Genomic DNA, 21,159 nt, shown 5'->3' with positions numbered 1-21,159 from the left:
CCAAAGTGGCTGTACCATTTAACATTCCTACCAGCCATGTATGAGGGTTCCAGTTTTCCACATCCTAATACATGTTAGCTTCTGTTTTTTTAAATTATAGCCATTTTAGTGGTTGTGAAGGGGTATGTCATTCTTGTTTTGATTTACATTTCTCTAATGACCAGTGATGTTGAGTGTCTTTTCATGTGCTTATTGGCCATTTGTACATCTTCTTTGGAGAAATGTCTGTTCAAATCCTCTGTCCAGTTTTTTGCTTTTTTTTTTTTTTTTGAGACAGAGTCTTACTCTGTTGGCCAGGCTGGAGTGCAGTGGCATGATCTCAGCTCACTGCAACCTCCACCTTCCAGGTTCAAGTGATTCTCCTGCCTCAGTCTCCCAAGTAGCTGGGATTACAGGCATGTACCACCACACCCGGCTAGGGTTTTACCATGTTGGCCAGGCTGGTCTTGAACTCCTGACCTCTGGTGATCCACCTGCCTGGGCCTTTCACATTGCTGGGATTAGAGGCATGAGCCACCGTGCTTAGCCTGTTTATATTTTCAGGTGGGTTATTTGTCTTTTTGTTGAGTTGTAAGAATTCTTCATTTTTTCTGAATACAGATTCCTTATCAGATACATGATTTGCGAATATTTTATCTCATTCTTTGAGTGCCTTTTAACTCAAACAGAAAAAAATAAAACAATTACATAGAATTGCGGTATGTATAGAGTGGTATTTATTCACTAAAATATTTTTTAAACTTTCTTATTGAAGTATGGCTTATATACACAAAAATACAGGCCAGGTAGGCCAGGTGCGGTGGCTAATGCCTGTAATTCAGCACTTTGGGAGGCAAAGGCAGGAGGATCATTTGAGCCCAGGAATTAAACCAGCCCTGGCAACATAGCGAGAACCTTTCTCTACAAAAAAAAAAAAAAAAACCTAAAAAATCACCCGGGTGGCGCACACCTGTAGTCTTGGCTACTCGGGAAGCTAAGATGGGACAATCGCTTGAGCCCAAGAGGTCGCAGCTACAGTGAGCCATGTTGGTGCCACTGGACTCCAGCCTGGGCAACAGAGTAAGCTCCTATCTCAAAAAAAAAAAAAAGAAATGAAAAGTACAGAAATCATAAATATATACTAAATGAATTTGTATGATTTCTGTTATCAGAATAAATCAACTACTTTATTGGAATTTGTTAAAATTTGTCCTTTGGCCAGGCGTGGTGGCTCATGCCTGTAATCCCAACACTTTGGGAGGCTGAGGTGGGCAGATCACTTGAGCCTAGGAGTTCAGGACCAGCCTGGACAACATGGTGAAACCCCATCTTTACAAAAAATACAAAAATTAGCTGGGCGTGGTGGCCTGTAGTCCCAGCTGCTCAGGAGTCTGAGGCAGGAAGATCGCTTCAGCCCAGGAGGTCAAGGCTGCAGTGAGCCATGATTGTACCTCTGCACTCCAGCCTGGGCAACAGAATGAGACCCTGTCCATCCCACTCCCATCAAAAACGAAAACAAAAACAAAAAACTCAAATTGCTTAGTTAACAGCGATGTCCAGTCTTTTGGCTTCCTGGGTTACATTGGAAGAAGAAGAATGGTCTTGGGGTACACATAAAATACGAAAATACACTAATACTAACGATAGCCGATAAGCTTAAAAAAATTACAAAAAAATCTCATAAATCTCATAATGTTTTAAGAAAGTTTACAAATTTTTGTTGGGTCACATTCAAAGCCATCCCAAGCCACCGGTCGGACAAGCTTGGTGTAGTATATAGTCATCAAGTATTTCATGACTTTAGTACTGCTATAAAACTCATGCTGGTTGCGGGGCGGTGGTTCACGCCTATAATCCCAGCACTTTGGGAGGCTGAGGGAGGAAGATCGCTTGAGCCCAGAAGTTCAAGACCAGCCTGGACAAGATCCTGTCTCTACAGAAAATTTAAAAAATATATGTTTTCACAATAAAAAATAATAATAATTAAAACTCATGCTATTCATGAGCTTATGGTCTTAAAAATTATATTGTTCTTGTGGGTTTTTGGTGTTGTTCATATTATTTAACTACATTGTTTTGAATATATTTGGTTATTTCATTGTAGGGAATATTATATATCTTATTTCTGTATATTTCTACGTATTATTCATTATTTGTATGTACAGAATGTTTTTCAGAGAAATAAAATACCCCAGGAACTTTATCATTTTATTTCTTTGTTTTCCAAGGGAATTACCTTCAGAATTACAGGGAATTTTTGATAAAGAGGAGGTGGACGTTAAAGTTGAAGACAAGAAAAATGAAATATGTTTGTCTACAAAGCCTGTGTTCCAGCCCTTTTCAGGACAGGGTCACAGACTAGGAAGGTAAGTATGCCTGTTGTCTTGTTTTCCGTAGATCAAGGCTTAACTAATATTCTGTCTATCATTATTTTACCCATGTAGACCACATGAATAGAGCTTATCATTTCTCCCATTGGAAATTAGATTTTTTTTAATGTTAATTTTTATGAGGACTCCTAAGTCGTAGTTACCTAAGTGTATATTCACAATGCCTGGCCGGGCGCAGTGGCTCATGCCTGTATTCCCAGCACTTTGGGAGGCCAAGGTGGGCGGATCACCTGAGGTCAGGAGTTCGAGACCAGCCAGACCAACATGGAGAAACCCTGTCTCTACTAAAAATACAAAAAAATTAGCCAGGCGTGGTGGCACATGCCTGTAATCCCAGCTCCTCAGGAGGCTGAGGCAGGAGAATCGCTTGAACCCAGGAGGCAGAGGTTGCAGTGAGCCAAGATCGTGCCATTGCTCTCCAGTCTAAGCAACAAGAGTGAAACTCCATTTCAAAAAAAAAAAAAAAATGTCAGCACCACACTAAAAAATCTTGGAGGTTTTTTTGTTTTTTTCAAATCAAAAAGGCTTGGCTCTTGATGGACAGAATTCAGTTGGTAAGTTCTTTTCTCTCCCTTTCACTCACCACTATGAGTACATGTGCTAGCTTTTGAATATTATTGTTCCTTTTTTTGTTGTTGTTCTTTTTTTTTTTGAGACAGAGTCTCACTCTGTTGCCCAGGCTGGAGTGCAGTGGCACGATCTTGGCTCACTGCAACTTCCGCCTCCCTGGTTCAAGCAATCCTTCTGCCTTAGCCCTTCTAGTAGCTGGGATTACAGGCACACACCCCCATGCCCAGCCAATTTTTGTATTTTTAGTAGAGGAAGAGTTTTGCCATGTTGGCCAGGCTGGTCTTGAACTCCTACCCTCAGGTGATCCACCCACCTCGGCCTCCCAAAGTGCTGGGATTACAGATGTGAGCCACCACGCCCAGCCTATTGTTCTCTTTTATGGTTACCACTGCCTGCAACATTTTGTTCTATGATCTATGTATGAATTTTGAGGTAATAAAAATGAAAATCAGTGTCAGTATCAAAGCCTTAAATTATTTTCAAGTTTTACAGTTTCCATCCTTTCTAACAGAATACACAGAGAGATTAGATAGATATGGGAGCTCTTTGATTTTTATAAATTCTCATATTTTTAATTATCAAGATTGGTAAGGTGCATACATATTCATCTACACATACAAATATATCTGGATGCACCCTTCACAATGATCAGGAAGTATTTTATTTAGTTTCTTTTTCATTATAACCTAAGGACTAAGCTCAATAAAGAATTTATAATTTATTTTAGAAATTTAACCTGGGCAGTAGGTAAAGGTAGAGTCCATAGATCTGTGAACCTTCTTTAAAATTATGCATTCTGTAAAGCACTACTCAAATAATACCAGTAATAATATATGTAGCTTACAAATTACTTGGATATGTATAGTTTCATCAGATTATTAGAACCATCATACTGTCGTATATTGTGGACATAAATAATATATCTTTCATTACTATTGAAGAAACAGATATAACTTACAAAAATCTTCCTAAAAGCTATACTTGCTGTAATATGTTTATAGTAATTTTATAGTAATGATAAAGGTTTATTGAGTGGAAAAACATGTCTAACTTTGTTGTCTGGATTTCCTTAGTGCCACACCAAAAATTGTTTCTAAAGCAAAGAGTATTGAAGTTGAAAATAAAAATAATTTGTCTGCTGTTCCGCTGAACAACTTGGAACCAATTACTAATATACAGATCTGGTTAGCCAATGGGAAAAGGATTGTTCAGAAATTTAACATTTCTCATAGGTGAGTCTTCAATTTCAGTATATGATTTTTTTTTCACCAAGTTTAAATTTCATTTCTTCTTTTCGGTTCAGTCAGCAGTTTGATTTTAGAGATAGAATCTTTGTTGCCCAGGCCAGAGTGCAGTAGCACAGTCATAGCCCACTGCAGTCTTGAAGTCCTGGATTCAAGCAGTCCTCCCACCTCAGCCTCCTGAGTTGTAGAACTGCAGCCACATGCCACCATGCCCCGCTAACTTTTATTTTTTTTTATTTATGTATTGCCAGCTAATTTTAAAAACTGTTTTGTGGAAAGGGGGCCTCACTGTGTTGCCAAGACTGGTCTCAAACTCCTGGACTGAATTCATCCTCCTGTCTTAGCCTGGGCTTACAGGCATGAGCCATTGCATCTTGACAAGCATTCTATTTATTTATTTATTTATTTTTATTTTTATTTTTTATTTATTTATTTTTTTTATTTATTTTTGAGACAGAATCTCGCTCTGTTGCCCAGGCTGGAGTGCAGTGGCGCAATATAGTGAGACCTCATCTCTACAAAAAAAAAATTTTTTAAGTAGCTGAACATGGTGGCGCACATCCGCAGTTCCAGCTCCTTGGGAGGAGAATCGCTTGAGCCCAAGAGGTAGAGACTGCAGTGAGCCAAATTGCACTACCACACTGCAAGTCTGGGTGACAGTGAGAACGTGTCTCAAAAAATAATAACAACAATGAAATATTTTCAGTCTGTTTTGCGATTTTGATTCTCATCATTTGATTAATTTTTCTGTTTAACTAGATACATAATTATAAAAGGATTACTTTTAATGTTTTAAATTAGTCATTAGCATTATATGCATACCCTTCTGTTAATTGTAGTGAAATAATGAAAATACAGAAAAACATTAAAAGAAATTGAAGTTCATATGAATTCCACTGCTCAGAGATAATCATTATCATCAGTTTGATGCAGTCTTTTATCTCTTCTTAAAAGCTTTTTTTTTTTTTTTTTTTTTTTTTTTTTTGAGACAGAGTGTTCTGCTACCCAGGCTGGAGTGCAGTGGCAGGATCTCAGCTCACTGCAACCTCCATCCCCCGAGTTCAAGTGATTATCCTGCCTCAGCCTCCTGAGTAGCTGGGATTACAGGCATGTACCACCATGTCTGGCTAATTTTTGTATTTTTAGTAGAGATAGGGTTTCGCCATGTTGCCCAAGCTGGTCTCAAACTCCTGACCTCAGGTAATCCGCCCACCTCAGCCTCCCAAAGTGCTGGGATTACAAGCATAAGCCACCATGCCCAGCCTTCTTAAAAGCTTTTTTTGGCTGGGTGTCGTGGCTCCTGCTTGTAGTCCCAGCAATTTGGGAGGCTAGGGACTATTCAGGAGGCTGAGATGGCAGAATCACCTGAGCCCAGGAGGTTGAGGCTGCAATGAGTCATGATCTCACCACTGTACTCCAGCCTGGGTGACAGAGCAAGACCCTGTCTCAAAAGGAAGAAGAAAAAAAAAAATTTGTTTTGTTTTAATTAAAAATAGAAACATACCATATATAGCATATGTCATTTTTCCTTTTGTAAAAATTATTTATTTTTCAGGAAATGTAGTACAGATAAATAACAAATATATAGAGAAAGTTAAAAGAATAAGAATAAAGTACATATGTACCACCTACCTCGGAACATAGATTCTTACCAGTATACCTTATGTGTCTTTCTCTGATCATGTCTCTTTTCTTCTGGGGAAGAGAGAAATAACCACTGTCCTAAATTTGTGTTGATAATTTGCTGCTTTTATTTATAGCTTTACCTAGTATATACGTATTCCTAAAATATACTAAATTGTTTTTCTTATTTTCAAATAATTACTCCAAATTTCAAACCAACAAAAACTTACAGAAAAGGTGGCTTACGCCTATAATCCCAGCACTTTGGGAGGCCAAGGTGGGCGGATCAAGGGGTTAGGAGATCGAGACCATCCTGGCTAGCACAGTGAAACCCTGTCTCTACTAAAAGTACAAAAAATTAGCCAGGCGTGGTAGCGGGCGCCTGTAGTCACAGTTACTCGGGAGGCTGAGACAGGAGAATGGCGTGAACCCGGGAGGTGGAGCTTGCAGTGAGCCAAGATCACGCCACTGCACTCCAGCCTGGGTGACAGAGCGAGCCATCTCAAAAAAAATAATAATAATAAATTAAAAATTACAGAAAAGGTTCAAGAACAATATAAAGAACTTTTCTTGACTGGGCTCAGTGACTCCTGCCTGTAATCCCAGCATTTTAGGAGGCCAAGGCAGGCAGATCACAAGGTCAGGAGTTTGAGAGCAGCCTGACCAAAATGGCGAAACCCCTTCTCTACTAAAAATACAAAAATTAGCCAGCTGTGGTGGCACATGTCTGTAATCCCAGCTACTCAGAAGGCTGAGGCAGGAGAATCGCTTGAACCTGCGAGGCAGAGGTTAGGCTCCATCTCAAAAAAATAAAGCAACTTTTCTCCCTAAGTGTTCAAGAATTAGTGCCAGTCTGATGACCCATCACTTGAAATACTTAGGTATAGATTATCTATAAACAAGGACCTTCTCCCACATAACCACAGTACAGCCATTTAAGTCAGGAAACCTAACCTTAATATGCTTGTGTCGACTAATAGACCCTAATTCAAGATTTTCCATTTTATCTAATAGCTTCCTTTATAGCAAAAGGCCATTCAGAATTACACATTGCACTTAGTTGTGATATGTCAGTTTGAAATAGTTCCTTGTCTTCCTTTGATTTTTATAACCTTGACTTTTTAAAGTATTACAAGCCAATTTATCTTGTTTGATGCTTCCTTGTGATTATATTTAGATCACTAATTTTGGCAGGGATGTGATAGAACTAATGCTTTGTACGTCTCATTATATTCCAACAGGTGGCATCATTTACATTTGTCCCATTATGATGATGTTAAATTTGACACTTGATTAAAGTGGTCTCTACCAGAGTCCTTTACTATAAAGTTATTCATTTTCCCTTTGTAATTAATCTGTATTTTGTGGGGAAGGACTTTGAAATAGGATACTTATGTTCCTCACAAGACCTCAGATCGATTGATTGATTGATAACTATATCTACTCATAGTTTCCTATTTTATTCAACAGTTTTTGAACTCTTGCCATCATTATTTATTTTGATATGCACATTGTCTGAGAAGGTTGTGAGACGTCCTTTAAACTGGTTCCTGTGTTATTTTGAAATGATCCCATAATTCTTGAACATTTCCTTGTTTTCAGCACAAAATTTTTTTTCAAGTTCATTCTATGCTTTTCCAGGAATCCCTTATTCTTTTTAGTGGACAGTGATATTGACAATCCAGGATCTGGGTAGTACTAGATATGCTTATTGAGATACCACTGCTTCCAGGCCCTCTGTGTGGAAAGAATAGTTTGTGTGTGTGTGTGTGTGTGTGTGTGTGTGTGAGCACGCGTGTGCACACACACACACACATGCAAAAAAGAAAACTATTTCAAAAATTGAAGAGGGAATACTTCCAAACTCATTCTGTGAGGCCAACATTACCCTGATAGCAAAATCAACAAAGACACACACAAAAAAACCTATACATACACATAGGTGTGTGTGTGTGTGTATATATATATGTATATATATGCACTTATGTTTGTATCTGTATTTATTCCTGGTTTTTTTTTGTTGTTGTTGTTGTTTTTTGAGACAGGGTCTCACTCTGTCACCCAGGTTGGAGTGCAGTGGTATAATTAGAGATCACTGCAGCCTCCACCTCCCCAGACTCAGGTGATCCTCCTTAGTTTTTGTACTTTTAGTAGTGATGGGGTTTCACCCTCTTGCCCAGGCTAGTCTCGAACTCCTGGACTCAAGCGATCCACCTGCCTCGGCCTCCCAAAGTGCTAGGATTATAGGCATGAGCCACCACACCCGGCCTTATTTCTATATTTTTATATACTAAAAACCATTAGTCCACGTAGATACCTCCAATTTTAGTCTTGTAGGGCCAGGCGTGGTGGCTTATACCTGTAATCCCAGCAGTTTGGGAGGCCTAGGCAGACAGACCACTTGAGCCTAGGAGTTCAAAACCAGTCTTGGTGACATAGTGAAACTCTGTCTCTACAAAAAACACAAAAAGTAGCCAGATGTGGTGGCACTCGCCTGTGGTCTCAGGTACTCAGGAGACTGAAGTAGGAGGATCACCTGCGCCCTGGGGAGGTAGGTCAAGGCTGCAGTGAGCTGTGATTGCACTACTGTACTCCAGCGTGGGCAACAGAACCAGACCTTGTCTCAAAAAAAAAAACTATAAGGTTTGTTCTAATTTTCTCCTTTCCATATTTGTAACTAACTTCTATAGTGCAAGGCCTGGCTCCAGTTACGGTTAACATATTTATGTATTTAATCAGTTTTCCTATATGTGAACAATGTCCTTTTTCCACTGCTGCCTCCTACCCCACATGTAAGCCCTCGTCACCCTGCTTGGGCTTTGACTCTCCTTGTTGAATTCCAATATGGATTCCCTCCTCTTCCTACTAGCTCTCTGACACATCATCACCCCAGGGCACCCCTTCATTGGAATGCCTTCTCACACTGCGTGACTTCAGGACTCCATGCCAGTGACCTCCTCCCCTTGGTAGACTGACACTCTGGGTTGCCTCTCCTCAGATGCTCTCCTCACCACTGTCTGGATCTGACACACTGCGGTCAACTGCTCTTCCATAGAATGCTTTTTTACTCTGCTTGGGACAACCTGCTCTGTTTTGATTTTTACTGGGCAATGGCTGACTGATACAGCCATGTAAACTTGCACTGTTACCAATAAAGATAGACTGAATAATTATTTTCATGTAATGGAAGACAGTAATCAAAAAATATTTGCAGCTGGGCATGGTGGCTCAGGCCTGAAATCCCAGCACTTTGGGAGGCCAAGGTGGGCAGATCACTTGAGGTCAGGAGTTCAAGACCAGCCTGGCCAACATGGTGAAACCCTGTCTCTACGGGGTTTTGTAAAAATACAAAAATTAGCTGAGTGTGGTAGCCCGCTCCTGTAATCCCAGCTACTTGGGAGGCTGAAGCAGGAAAATGGCTTATACCCAGGAGGTGGAGGTTGCAGTGAGCTGAGATTACACCACTGCACTCCACCCTGGGTGATAGAGCAAAACTCCATCTCAGAAGAAAAAAAAAGTATTTGCTATGGCTGCACACATCAACATGAATGAGTCCCAAAAACATAATGTGGAGATAAAAAAGCTATAGAACACATACACTATGATTCCATTCATGTCAGGTTTAAAAAAGCAAAACTGTCCTTAAAAGCTACTAAGCCATGACTCTTCTTCTCCTACCCGCCAGCTTGGATATTTTCCTCACCCCACTTGGCCTCTGACACCCTGCACTAGACAGACAGCTCTTATATGGGCCACCACAACCCCAGCATTTCTGAAACAGATGTCTTCCGTGTTCTGTCCTACTGATGGCTTGTGGCTTTCGGACTAAATCATTTTAAAAATTGTGGTTTTCTTCCGTTTTTTTCTGCTTATTTTATTAGTTACCAAGAGAATTGTGCTAAAATCTCCAACTTTGATTATGTATGGATTTGTCTATTTCTTATTTACTTCTGTTAACGTTTGCTTTATATATTTTAAAGTTATATAATTAGGTCCAGCAGAGATGAAATTGTGTTTTTCTGATTAATTGACCTTGTTGGGGAGAAAAGATTTTCTTCAACCATTGCCTAGATTCATGGCTGAGACCCCTTTAACAAAAGACAGATTAACAAAAGAAATGCATGCAATTTTATATTTTATTTTATGCACACACGCACACACACACATATACATATATATGTATGTGTGTGTGTGTATATATATAATTAATTTATATTTTTTTTTTTTTTTGAGACAGAGTCTCGCTCTGTCGCCCAGGCTGGAGTGCAGTGGTGCCATCTTGGCTCACTGCAAGCTCCACCTCCCAGGTTCACACCATTCTCCCTGCCCCAGGCTCCCAAGTAGCTGGGATCATAGGCACCTACCACCACAACTGGCTAATTTTTTTATATTTTTAGTAGAGAAAAGGTTTTGCCATGTTTGCCAGTCTGATCTGGAACTGCTGACCTCAGGTGATCCACCCACCTTGACCTACCAAAGTGCTGGGATTACAGGCGTGAGCCACAGCACCCGGCCTCCTTTGTTTTTGTTTTGTTTTGTTTTGTTTGTTTGTTTTCTTTGAGACAGTCTCTCTCTGTTGCCTAGGCTGGAGTGCAGTGGCATGATCTCGGCTCTGGGTTCAAGTGATTCTCATGCCTCAGCCACCCAAGTAGTTGGGATTATAGGCACCTGCCACCACACCTGGCTAATTTTTGGTGTTTTTGTTTTGTTTTGTTTTATGAGATGGAGTCTCGCTCTGTCCCCAGGCTGGAGTGCAGTGGAGCGATCTCAGCTCACTGCAGTCTCCGCCTCCCAAGTTCAAGCGATTCTCCTGCCTCAGCCTCCTGAGTAGCTGGGACTATAGGTGTGTGCCACCATGCCCAGCTAATTTCTGTATTTTTGGTAGAGGTGGGGTTTCACCATGTTGGCCAGGCTGGTCTCAAACTCCTGACCTCATGATCCACCCATCTCGGCCTCCCAAAGTGCTGGGATTACAGGCATGAGCCACCGCACCCAGCCTAATTTTGGTATTTTTAGTAGAGACAGAGTTTTGCCATGTTGGCCAGGCTGGTCTCGAACTCCAGGCCTTAGTTTGATGAGGAAGTGGATAGTTTGTGGAGAAATATGACTGGAGGGCAAAAGGGGTATGATCTAATGGTAATAAATTAAGGGAACCTTAGCTTAGCCTGTTTGTTCAGATTCTTCTTGGCATCTCTGCATCTTCAAGGATAAGGGTGTTCCTTTCCTCTGGGTATACAGATGATACCTTGTGAATGAAGGTTTTATGACCTACTTTAGAGGAAGGACAGATAATTTCTTTTTTGGTCTGCTTTGAGGGAAGAAGGGCAAGGGGAAAATGAGGGTGACCTACCTGCTTCTGCTGTTTCCTCAAATGCCAAGGTGCCATATTTTAGGGTAGCATATCTTGAACCCTGTCAACCTTTTTAGCCCTGTCACATGTCTCTCTTAATCCTTGGTAATGCTTTTTGCGTTCAGTCTACCCTGCCTGATATTAACATGGTCATAACAGCTTCCTTCTAATTAGTATTTGCCTGGTATATCTTTCTCCTTACTTTTAATTTCAACATATCTCTATATATTTATCTGTCTATATATTTAAAACTATCTCTTGTGAATAGTTGAGTTTTGTGTTTAAATCTAGGCTAACAGTATTAGTTGTTTCTGGTTTTGTGGGTTTTTTTCCTCCTCCTGCTTTACTCTGCAAGGAGGTTTCTGTTTTGTGGTTTTGTTTTTAGTTACCATCTCTTGGGTGTTTTCTGTGTGTTTGGCTCTCTTGAAGGTATTTCACTTTTATTTCTGTCAAAACCATTCTAGACAACTGATAATCATAATAATAGAAGAAGCACAAGTTTGAAATTGTGTCCTGGAATGTTCTTTTGTGACCTAAATTCCTTCCAAATGAAGAGGAGAGCAAACTAAATATGTAGAAAATGGGAATGGGGATTTGGTATTCTGGCCCAAGCTTATTTGTTTATCTTCAGGGAAATAACATTTTAATCTTGACTTGTTTATGTAGATCAATAACAATGAAACACATAGCTTTTTTTCCCCCTAAATGACTGAAGCGTTTAAAAATTTTTGGCCAACAGTATTTATTTAGTAATGATTAATCCGGCTTTGTTTTTCTTTTTTTAAAATAATAATTTTTTTTTGGTAGAGACAGGGTCTCACCTTCTGGGATTACAGGCATGAGCCACTGCACCTGGCTAACAATTTCACTGTTACTCTCTTCCCTTTTGCTATTTTTGTCAACAAATATGTTACTTCTACGAACATTTTAACAACCCTCAAAATGTTATTACTTGTAAACAATTAATATTCACTTATAATTACATTTTATTTTTTCTGTTTTTTACCCAGTTTGATGTGTTCTGGCCTGAATAATTATCCTTAGTATCTATTTAATTTTTAAAAATTTTTTAATTTTTATTCTTTTTCAATACAGAGTCTTGCTCTGTCACCCGAGCTGGAGTGCAGTGGCGTGATCTCAGCTCACTGCCATCTCTGCCTCCCTGGTTTAAGCAATTCTCCTGCCTCAACTTCCCAAGTAGCTGGCATTACAGGCATGTGCCACCACACCCAGCTAATTTTTGTATTTTTTTAGTAGAGACTGGTTTTCACCATGTTGGCCAGGCTGATCTCCAACTCCTGACCTCGTGGTCTGCCCACCTCAGCCTCCCAAAGTGTTGGGATTACAGGCGTGAGTCAGCGAGCCCAGCCTTTAGTATCTCTTTAATTGCTTATCTACTAATGATGAATTCTCTTAGCTTTGATTTGAACACATCCTCATTTTTTTTTTTTTTTTTTTGAGACGTCGTCTCGCTCTGTCGCCCAGGCTGCAGTGCAGTGGCGCGATCTCGGCTCACTGCAAGCTCCGCCTCCCGGGTTCACGCCATTCTCCTGCCTCAGCCTCCCAAGTAGCTGGGACTACAGGCGCCTGCCACCTCGCCCAGCTAATTTTTTGTATTTTTAGTAGAGATGGGGTTTCACCGTGTTAGCCAAGAAGGTCTGGATCTCCTGATTTCATGATCCGCCCACCTCGGCCTCCCAAAGTGCTGGGATTACAGGCGTGAGTCACTGCGCCCGGCCGACACATCTTCATTTTTAGAGACCATTTTCACTAGGCTAGAATTGTCAGGTTTTCCTAGCACATCAGCTCTTAAGAATGCCCATATGTTGTCTTCCAGCTTCCATTCTTCCTACTGAAAAATCAGCTGTCAGCCTTTTTTTTGCTTTTTTGAAAGTTATTAAGTCTTTTTTCCTCTTAGTTTAAAATTTTTCTCTTTGTTCTTAGATTTTAATAGTTTGAATATGATGTGCTTAGGTGTTAGTTATCTTTGTATTATATTGCTTAGAATTTGCTGAGTTTCTTGAATCCATAGTTAAGGTTTTTTGTCAGTTTGGGGAGTTTCTTGGTCAGTATTGATGGAGATTTTCTCATATTTTATTCTCTCTTGTCTTTGGCATTTGTGACTTTATTTACATGTATGTTAGCTGTTTTCAGTGTGTCTTATATTCTTTTCTAATTTTTTTCTTCTTTTTCCTTCTGATTCGGTTTGCATATTTTCTATTTGACCTGTCTTCCAGTTTAGTAATCTGTTGTATTGGTCTCATCTGCTAAACACATCTGTTGGAATTCTTACTTTCAATTATACTATCATTTGTAGACTTTTCATTTGAGTCTGTTATTTTTCAGGTGTCTGGTGAAATTCCTCATCTTTTTATTTTATCTGTTGCTTCTTCTGGATTTTAGCATACCTTATAATTCATCTGGTAGTCAGACACTGTTTATAGAAACATTGTAGAAGTTTCAGATGACATCATCTTCCTCCAGAAATACCTGTGCTTCTATCAGACAGATTCCTAATGGATTATGTTGATTTTATTAAGAGTTAGTTGGATTGACTATAGACTTTACTGGGGCTAGTTGGTTATCTGTTTTGCTTTTAGAGCATGGACTTGATCCTTAGGGTCTGACCCTTAGAACTGGTGAAAACCTGGGTGTTTACCAAGACTCCTCCACATTGGCAGAGCTTAAACTCTAGAGCCTGTGTGCCCAGCATTTTGCAGCTGCTTGAATCTCTTCTTGGTTGCTGTTTTTCTGTTGGGCTCTTTGAATTCTCATTCTACTAATAGCTGAGGAGTTAGCCAATAACTTGAGAATTTGTTATGGTTTTCTGGGCACATTTCTTTGTGGTTCCCTCTGTTCAGGATTTTGGCTAATAAAGCCCAGCTTCTTGTCTCTCCTTGGTGTAGTGAAATGCCTTTTTTTTCCTGCTAATTCACTGCAACAAATTGGAAAGTGCCCTCAGTGAAAAAAACCAGTGTGAATGTGGAGCTCACCTTGTGCATTTCCTTCCCACAGGGCTCTCAGATCATTTACATTGGTTGGTCTTCACTGCTTTCATACAGCTCTTTTATGTTTAGATGCTCCTTGACTTATGACGTAATGTCCCCATAAACCCATCCATGTTGAAAATACATTTAATACCCTGATAAACCCATTGTAAAGTTGAAAAATGGTTTGTCAAAGCATTTTAAGTCAGGGACTATCTCTATATTGCCCAGGTTTTATAACAATATTTTTAGGAGCATTTCTTCAAAGAAACCTCTTTCATCAGTGATCAAAACAAAATCCTCTTACTGTCTTTTTATTTTTTATTTATTTATTTTTTTGAGATGGGGTCTTGTTCTGTCACCCAGGCTGGAGTGCAGTGGCGCAATCTCGGCTCACTGCAACCTGCACCTCCCAGGCTCAAGCAATTCTCCTGCCTTAGCCTTCCAAGTAGCTGGGATTACAGGTGTGTGCCACCACAGCTGGCTAATTTTTTTTTTTTTTTTTTGAGTCGGAGTTTCACTCTGTCCCTGAGCCTGGAGTATAGTGGCGGATCTTGGCTCACTGCAACCTCTGCCTCCCGGGTTCAAGCGATTCTCCTGCCTCAGCCTCCCAAGTAGCTGGGACTACAGGTCCGTGCCACCACGCTCAGCTAATTTTTTGTATTTTTTGTAGAGATGGGGTTCACCATATTGGCCAGGCTGGTCTCGAACTCCCAAACTCAGGTGATCTGTCTGCCTTGGCCTCCTAAAGTGCTGGGATTACAGGCATGAGTCACCATGCTCGGCCCTCTTAATGTCTTTTTACACTCTGCTGAATCTTTAGTTATGCTGCATTTACATTCCTATTGTTCAATGATGCCTTCTCTTTTTCTGTTTTCTTTTTCTTTTTTTTTTGATAGAGTTTCGCTCTTGTTGCCCAGTCTGAAGTGCAGTGGCGCGATCTCAGCTCACTGCAACCTCCACCTTCCGGTTTCAAGCGATTCTCCATCAGCCTCCCAAGTAGCTGGGACTACAGGCGCCTGCCACTCCTGACCTCATGATCTGCCCACCTCAGCCTCCCAAACTGCTGGGATTACAGGCGTGAGCCACCGCGCCCAGCCTTTTTGTTTGTTTGTTTTAAAATAAGACGGGGTCTTGCTATGTCGCCCAGGCTGGATTTCAGGGGCTATTCGCAGGTGCGATCCCACTACTGATCAGCACAGGAGTTTTTACTTACTCCATTTCTGAGCTGGGCTGGTTCACCCCTCCTTAGGGAACCTCCCTCACCTGGAGGTCACCATATTGATCCCAAGGTTAGCTCAGGCACGTGATTGCTAACTTTGGGATCAATATGGTGACAGGAGTTTTTACTTGCTCCATTTCTGAGCTGGGCTGGTTCACCCCTCCTTAGGGAACTTCCCTCACCTGGAGGTCACCATATTGATCCCAAAGTTAGCTCAGGCACCTGATTGCCATAGCACACTACAGCCCCAGAAATCCTGGGCTGAAGGAATCCTCCCACCTCAGCTTCCCAAGTAGCTGGGACTATAGGCATGTGCCACTGTACCCAGTGCTGTTTTCTTTTTTATTTAGAGATGGAGTCTTGCTATATTGCCTAGATTGATCTGGAATTCCTAGGCTCAAGTGATCCTCTGGCTTTGGCCTCCCAAAGTCCTGGGATTACAGGTGTGAGCTAGCCTCTTTTTCTTGATAAATCTTGTCAGATTTGTTCATTTTTATTAGTCTCTTTAAAGACCAACTTTTTGCTTAAGTTTTATTTCTGAAAATATCTTTATACTTTCATTGGATTTTCTTCTTTTGGTAAATTAGATGTTAAGGCTGTGATAAAATAGCAGTTTACATAAGCACATCTGATTTCTCATATCTCTGGATTTAAGAATGTGAACATTCGGCCGGGCGTGGTGGCTCAAGCCTGTAATCCCAGCACTTTGGGAGGCCGAGACGGGCGGATCACGAGGTCAGGAGATCGAGACCATCCTGGCTCACACGGCGAAACCCCGTCTCTACTAAAAATACAAAAAATTAGCCGGGCGAGGTGGTGGGCGCCTGTGGTCCCAGCTACTCAGAAGGCTGAGGCGGGAGAATGGCGTGAACCCGGGAGGCGGAGGTTGCAGTGAGCTGAGATCTGGCCACTGCACTCCAGCCTGGGCAACAGAGCGAGACTCCGTCTCAAAAAAAAGGAATGTGAACATTCTAAAGCCTTTATTTATTTATTTATTTATTTATTTATTTATTTACTTTTTTTTTTTTTTTTTTTTTTTTTAAGACAGAGTATTGCTCTTGTCACCCAGGCTGGAGTGCAGTGACGTAATCTCGGCTCACTGCAACCTCTGCCTCCCAGGTTCAAGCTATTCTCCTGCCTCAGCCTCCTGAGTAGCTGGGACTACAGGCACGCACCACCACACCCAGCTAATTTTTGTATTTTTACTAGAGACGGGGTTTCACCATGTTGGCCAGGATGGTCTCGATCTCTTGACCTTGTGATCTGCCTGCCTTGGCCTCCCAAAGTGCTGGGATTACAGGCGTGAGCCACCGCACCTGGCCTGTAAAGCCTTTATATATTGCATTTGTTTTGATTTTATTAGTTTTGCCAGAACTTGATTTATTTTAATATTTTCTCTTTTTTTTCTTTTTTTTTTTTTTTTAAGACAGAGTATTGCTCTTGTCACCCAGGCTGGAGTGCAATGGCATGATTTTGGCTCACTGCAGCCTCACCTCCTGGATTCAAGTGATTCTCCTGCCTTAGCCTCCCGAGTAGCTGGGATTACAGGAACCCACCACCACACCCAGCTAATTTTTGTATTTTTAGTAAAGATGGAGTTTCACCATGTTGGCCAGACTAGTCTTGAACTCCTGACCTCAGGTGATCCACCCGCCTCAGCCTCCCAAAGTGCTGGGATTACAGGCGTGAGCCACCACACCTGGCCTATTTTAATATTTTCTAACTTAATATGTAAATATAGAATATCTCTCAACATTGTTTTTGGTTTCTGTCATTTCCACTTTCTAGTTTTTTGTTATCATCTTCATCATTGATACATGAACTTTTTAATTTATTTTTTACTCATCCAATATGTATTGTATCTCCGATAGGTACTTTTCTAGGCACCAAGGATATATCTATGAACAGAAACAAAAAATACTTGTTTTGTGTAATTTCAAGTCAGGAGAGACAGAAAATAAACAAATAAGTCATATAATATTTGAGAAGACACACTTGAAAAATATAAAAGCAGAGAAGAATAATGGATAAGAATCTTGGCTGGGCACGGTGGCTCACGCCTGTAATCCCAGCACTTTGGGAGGCTTAGGTGGGCATATCACCTGAGGTCAGGAGTTCAAACCAGCCTGGCCAACATGGCAAAACCACGTCTCTACTAAAAAATACAAAGACCAACTGGATGTGGTGGCAGGCGCTTGTTAATCCCAGCTACTAGGGAGGCTGAGGCAGGGAGCATTGCTTGAACCCTGGAGGTGGAGGTTGCAGTGAGCCAAGATCACACCACTGCATTCCAGCACAGGCAACAGAGCTAGACTCCATCTCAAAAAAAAAAAAGAAAGAATCTTTGTTTTTTGAGACAGGGTCTCACCCTTTCATCCAGGTTGGGATACAGTGACATGATCTCAGCTCACTGCAACCTTTGTCCCCCAGGCTCAACCTTCGTCTCCCACCTCAGCCTCCCGAGCAGCTGGACCTGTCTTTTAAGTCCACACTCCAATCCTTCCACCTCCAGAAATCTTTCCCCAGTTCTTTTAACCTTTGTTTTCTTGCTTTTTATATTTATGTTCTTTGACATAAGCTTTAACCTTTAGTTATCCAATTTTTGGTACCCAAATGAATACACAGGACTGGGTCTTAGACTTTTTTGGTAGCCCTTGCCAGTTTAGTAAAGTGGCACGTAGTGAATTTTAGTGAATTGATTGAATGAATTATTTCTTACATAATATGCATATTTCATTAATTGTAAGTTGCACATTTTTTCACATTTTAGCATCTGTGAAATGAGGATGCGTTCTATAATCCATGGCTACATGACCATCATGTTACATTTGTGACAGCCTCTCTAAAACATAGCCGTAATTCCTTTGTTTTACCTAAGATAATTAACAGTAGTAATTCCTTATTGGCATCAAATTTCTGGGAGTCAAACTTTAAAAGATAGCCCAAATAATCAGTTATATCACAATTCAGTTGTTCTGTGTATTAACATATCCAGAGTCTGGGTGTTGTGGCTCATGCCTATAATCTCAGCACTTTGGGAGGCTGAGGCAGGAGGATCAGTTGAGCCCAGGAGTTATGATGGCACCACTGCATTCCATCCTGGATGACAAAGCAAGACACTATCTCTAAAAATAACAATAATAATATATCCAGATACTTTTACCAGTTGTTACTACTATAAATTAGCTAGTTCAGATTTTCATAAAATTATATTAATAGTTTTTGCTGTTTTACAGAGTAAGCCATATCAAAGACTTCATTGAAAAATACCAAGGATCTCAAAGAAGTCCTCCGTTTTCCCTGGCAACAGCTCTTCCTGTCCTCAGGTTGCTAGATGAGACACTCACACTGGAAGAAGCAGATTTACAGAATGCTGTCATCATTCAGAGACTCCAAAAAACTGCTGCACCTTTTTGAGAACTTTCAGAGCACTGATTTTTGATAGACTAAGTGGAAAATTTGCGAAGAAATGATGGTTGTAAGTGGACATGCAAACCAAAATTGGGGACTGGAGAAGTCAGACTCACTAGACTTTTGGTTTGAGTACTGTTGAACTCTCTCTTGATGAGATGTTTAGATAAGTACAAGTTAGGAAAGTAGCATATGACTGGAAACTATATTCAGTGCACTTTCTCCAAAAGGCTACTCAGAAAAATAGACTTATTTTCAAATACCAGTTATCAGTATATATTAAATAGCTGTATTATTTAGAATCTTAATATGGTATAAATTAGCTAATGTGTTCACAATATTCATTCAAACATCATTCCCGGACAGCAGGGATTTATTTAAATGTTAGCTGCCTCAGAGTGTTTAAATAGCTAATACGACCGGGCGCGGTGGCTCACGCCTGTAATCCCAGCACTTTGGGTGGCCAAGATAGGCAGATCACAAGGTCAAGAGATTGAGACCATCCTGGCCAACATGGTGAAACCCCGTCTCTACTAAAAATATACCTGGGTGTGGTGGTGCACACCTGTAGTCCCAGCTACTCGGGAGGCTGAGGCAGTAGAATCGCTTGAACCCAGGAGGTATAGGTTGCAGTGAGCCGAGGTTGAGCAATTGCACTCCAGCCTGGCGACAGAGCAAGACCTCCTCTCAAAAATAAATAAAATAAAATTGTGGCCAGGCACAATGGCTCATGCGTGTAATCCCAACACTTTGGGAGACTGAGTTGGGAGGATCACTTGAAGCCAGGAGTTTAAAATCAGAATGGTCAACAGAGTGAGACCCCTATTTATTTTTTTAATTTAAAAAATAAAAGTAAAATTGTGTAGCTTAGTATAGTGTCAAGATTAATCTGCCTACTCACATTTCTACACTTTCTAAAAATGTAATAAAGGAAAATTCTTTCTAGAAAGCCTATTCCCTTTCCATTTTATTTTCTTTCAAAAATTATGGATTTGTTTTTGGCTAACATTTGGGATTAGCCATTCATTTGCCACCACTCAGAATCTAATGCCTATATGTGTCACATTACTAATATTTTTTAAATGCATCACATAAAGTATGGTTTTCTGTTTCTTTGTTTGTTTGTTTGTTTGTTTGTTTGAGACGGAGTTTCGCTCTAATTGCCCAGGCTGGAGTGCAGTGGCGTAATCTTGGCTCACCACAACTTCCACCTCCTGGGTTCAAGCGATTGTCCTGCCTCAGCCTCCCAAATAGCTGGGATTACAGGCATGCGCCACCACGCTTGGCTAATTTTGTATTTTTAGTAGACACGGGGTTTCACGATGTTGGTCAGGCTGGTCTCGAACTCCTGACCTCAGGTGATCTTCCCGCCTAGGCCTCCCAAAGTGCTGGGATTACAGGTGTGAGCCACTGTGCCCAGCTGGTTTTCTGTTTCATACATCACAGTCAACTTGTGAATACATTTAAAGATTATTTCATTTTGATATCACGACGAAAAACATGCTTTATATCTTAGACTTTTAACTAAATCCAGTTAGACCTCAATTTTTCACTGTCAGATTAAATCCCCATACCTGAAAATAAGTTTAACATTTTTTTTTTGCAAATGATCTGTTGAATCAGATTCAAAATGAAGTATGCATTGAGTGTGCCAAGGAACTAAGTGGTCCATAGCAGCAGTAATGTTCATAGGGTGCGAGATGCATGCCATGAAGCAGCAGTTCTCAAACATTTTTATCTCAAGACCATTTGTTTATGTAAGCTATATATATTACCATATTAAATATTAAATGCTTAAAATAGTTATTTATGGGCTGGGCACGGTGGCTCACGCCTGTAATCCCAGCACTTTGGAAGGTTGAGGTGAGCAGATCACAAGGTCAGGTGATCGAGACCATCCTGTCGAACGTGATGAAACCCCATCTCTACTAAAAATACAAAAAAATATTAGCTGGGTGTGGTAGCGTGTGCCTGTAATCCCAACTACATGGGAGGCTGAGGCAGGAGAATCACTTGAACCCAGGAGGCAGAGGTTTCAGTGAGCCGAGATTGCACTACTGCACTCCAGCCTGGCAACAGAGCGAGACTCTGTCTCAAAAAAAAAAAAAAAAAAAATTCATTTAAAAATAATAACTTCTGGCTGGACATGGTGGCTCACAACTGTAATCCCAGCACTTTGGGAGGCCAAGACAGGTGGATCACTTGAGCCCAGGAGTTTGAGACCAGCCTGGGCAATAAGGCAAAACCCCATCTATAAAAATTACAAAAATTAGTCCGATGTGGTGGCTCACACCTGTAATCCCAGCACTTTGGGAGACTAAAGTGGGCAGATCACCTGAGGTCAGGAGTTCGAGACCAGCCTGGTCAATGTGGTAAAACCATG

At 40.8% G+C, this 21,159-nt stretch overlaps 1 protein-coding gene across 1 annotated transcript in view; it reads left to right on the top strand.

Annotated features, from left to right (window-relative positions):
• UBXN2A (UBX domain protein 2A) overlaps positions 1 to 19,721 on the top strand; it is a 59,847-nt gene extending 40,126 nt beyond the window's left edge. The window contains exons 5-7 of the mRNA XM_023230050.1: positions 2,208 to 2,345; positions 4,013 to 4,171; positions 18,602 to 19,721. Coding sequence (XP_023085818.1) covers positions 2,208 to 2,345; positions 4,013 to 4,171; positions 18,602 to 18,782 — 478 coding nt within the window. The 3' untranslated portion in view covers positions 18,783 to 19,721. The remainder of the gene's footprint in view (positions 1 to 2,207; positions 2,346 to 4,012; positions 4,172 to 18,601) is intronic.
• Positions 19,722 to 21,159: the final 1,438 nt, after the last annotated feature.

This window comes from Piliocolobus tephrosceles, chromosome 15 (genome assembly GCF_002776525.5).
Source record: "Piliocolobus tephrosceles isolate RC106 chromosome 15, ASM277652v3, whole genome shotgun sequence".
Classification (NCBI taxonomy): Eukaryota; Metazoa; Chordata; class Mammalia; order Primates; family Cercopithecidae; genus Piliocolobus; species Piliocolobus tephrosceles.
The sequence above is the reverse complement of the archived record's forward strand: the minus strand, read 5'-3'. Positions and strand labels throughout refer to the sequence as shown.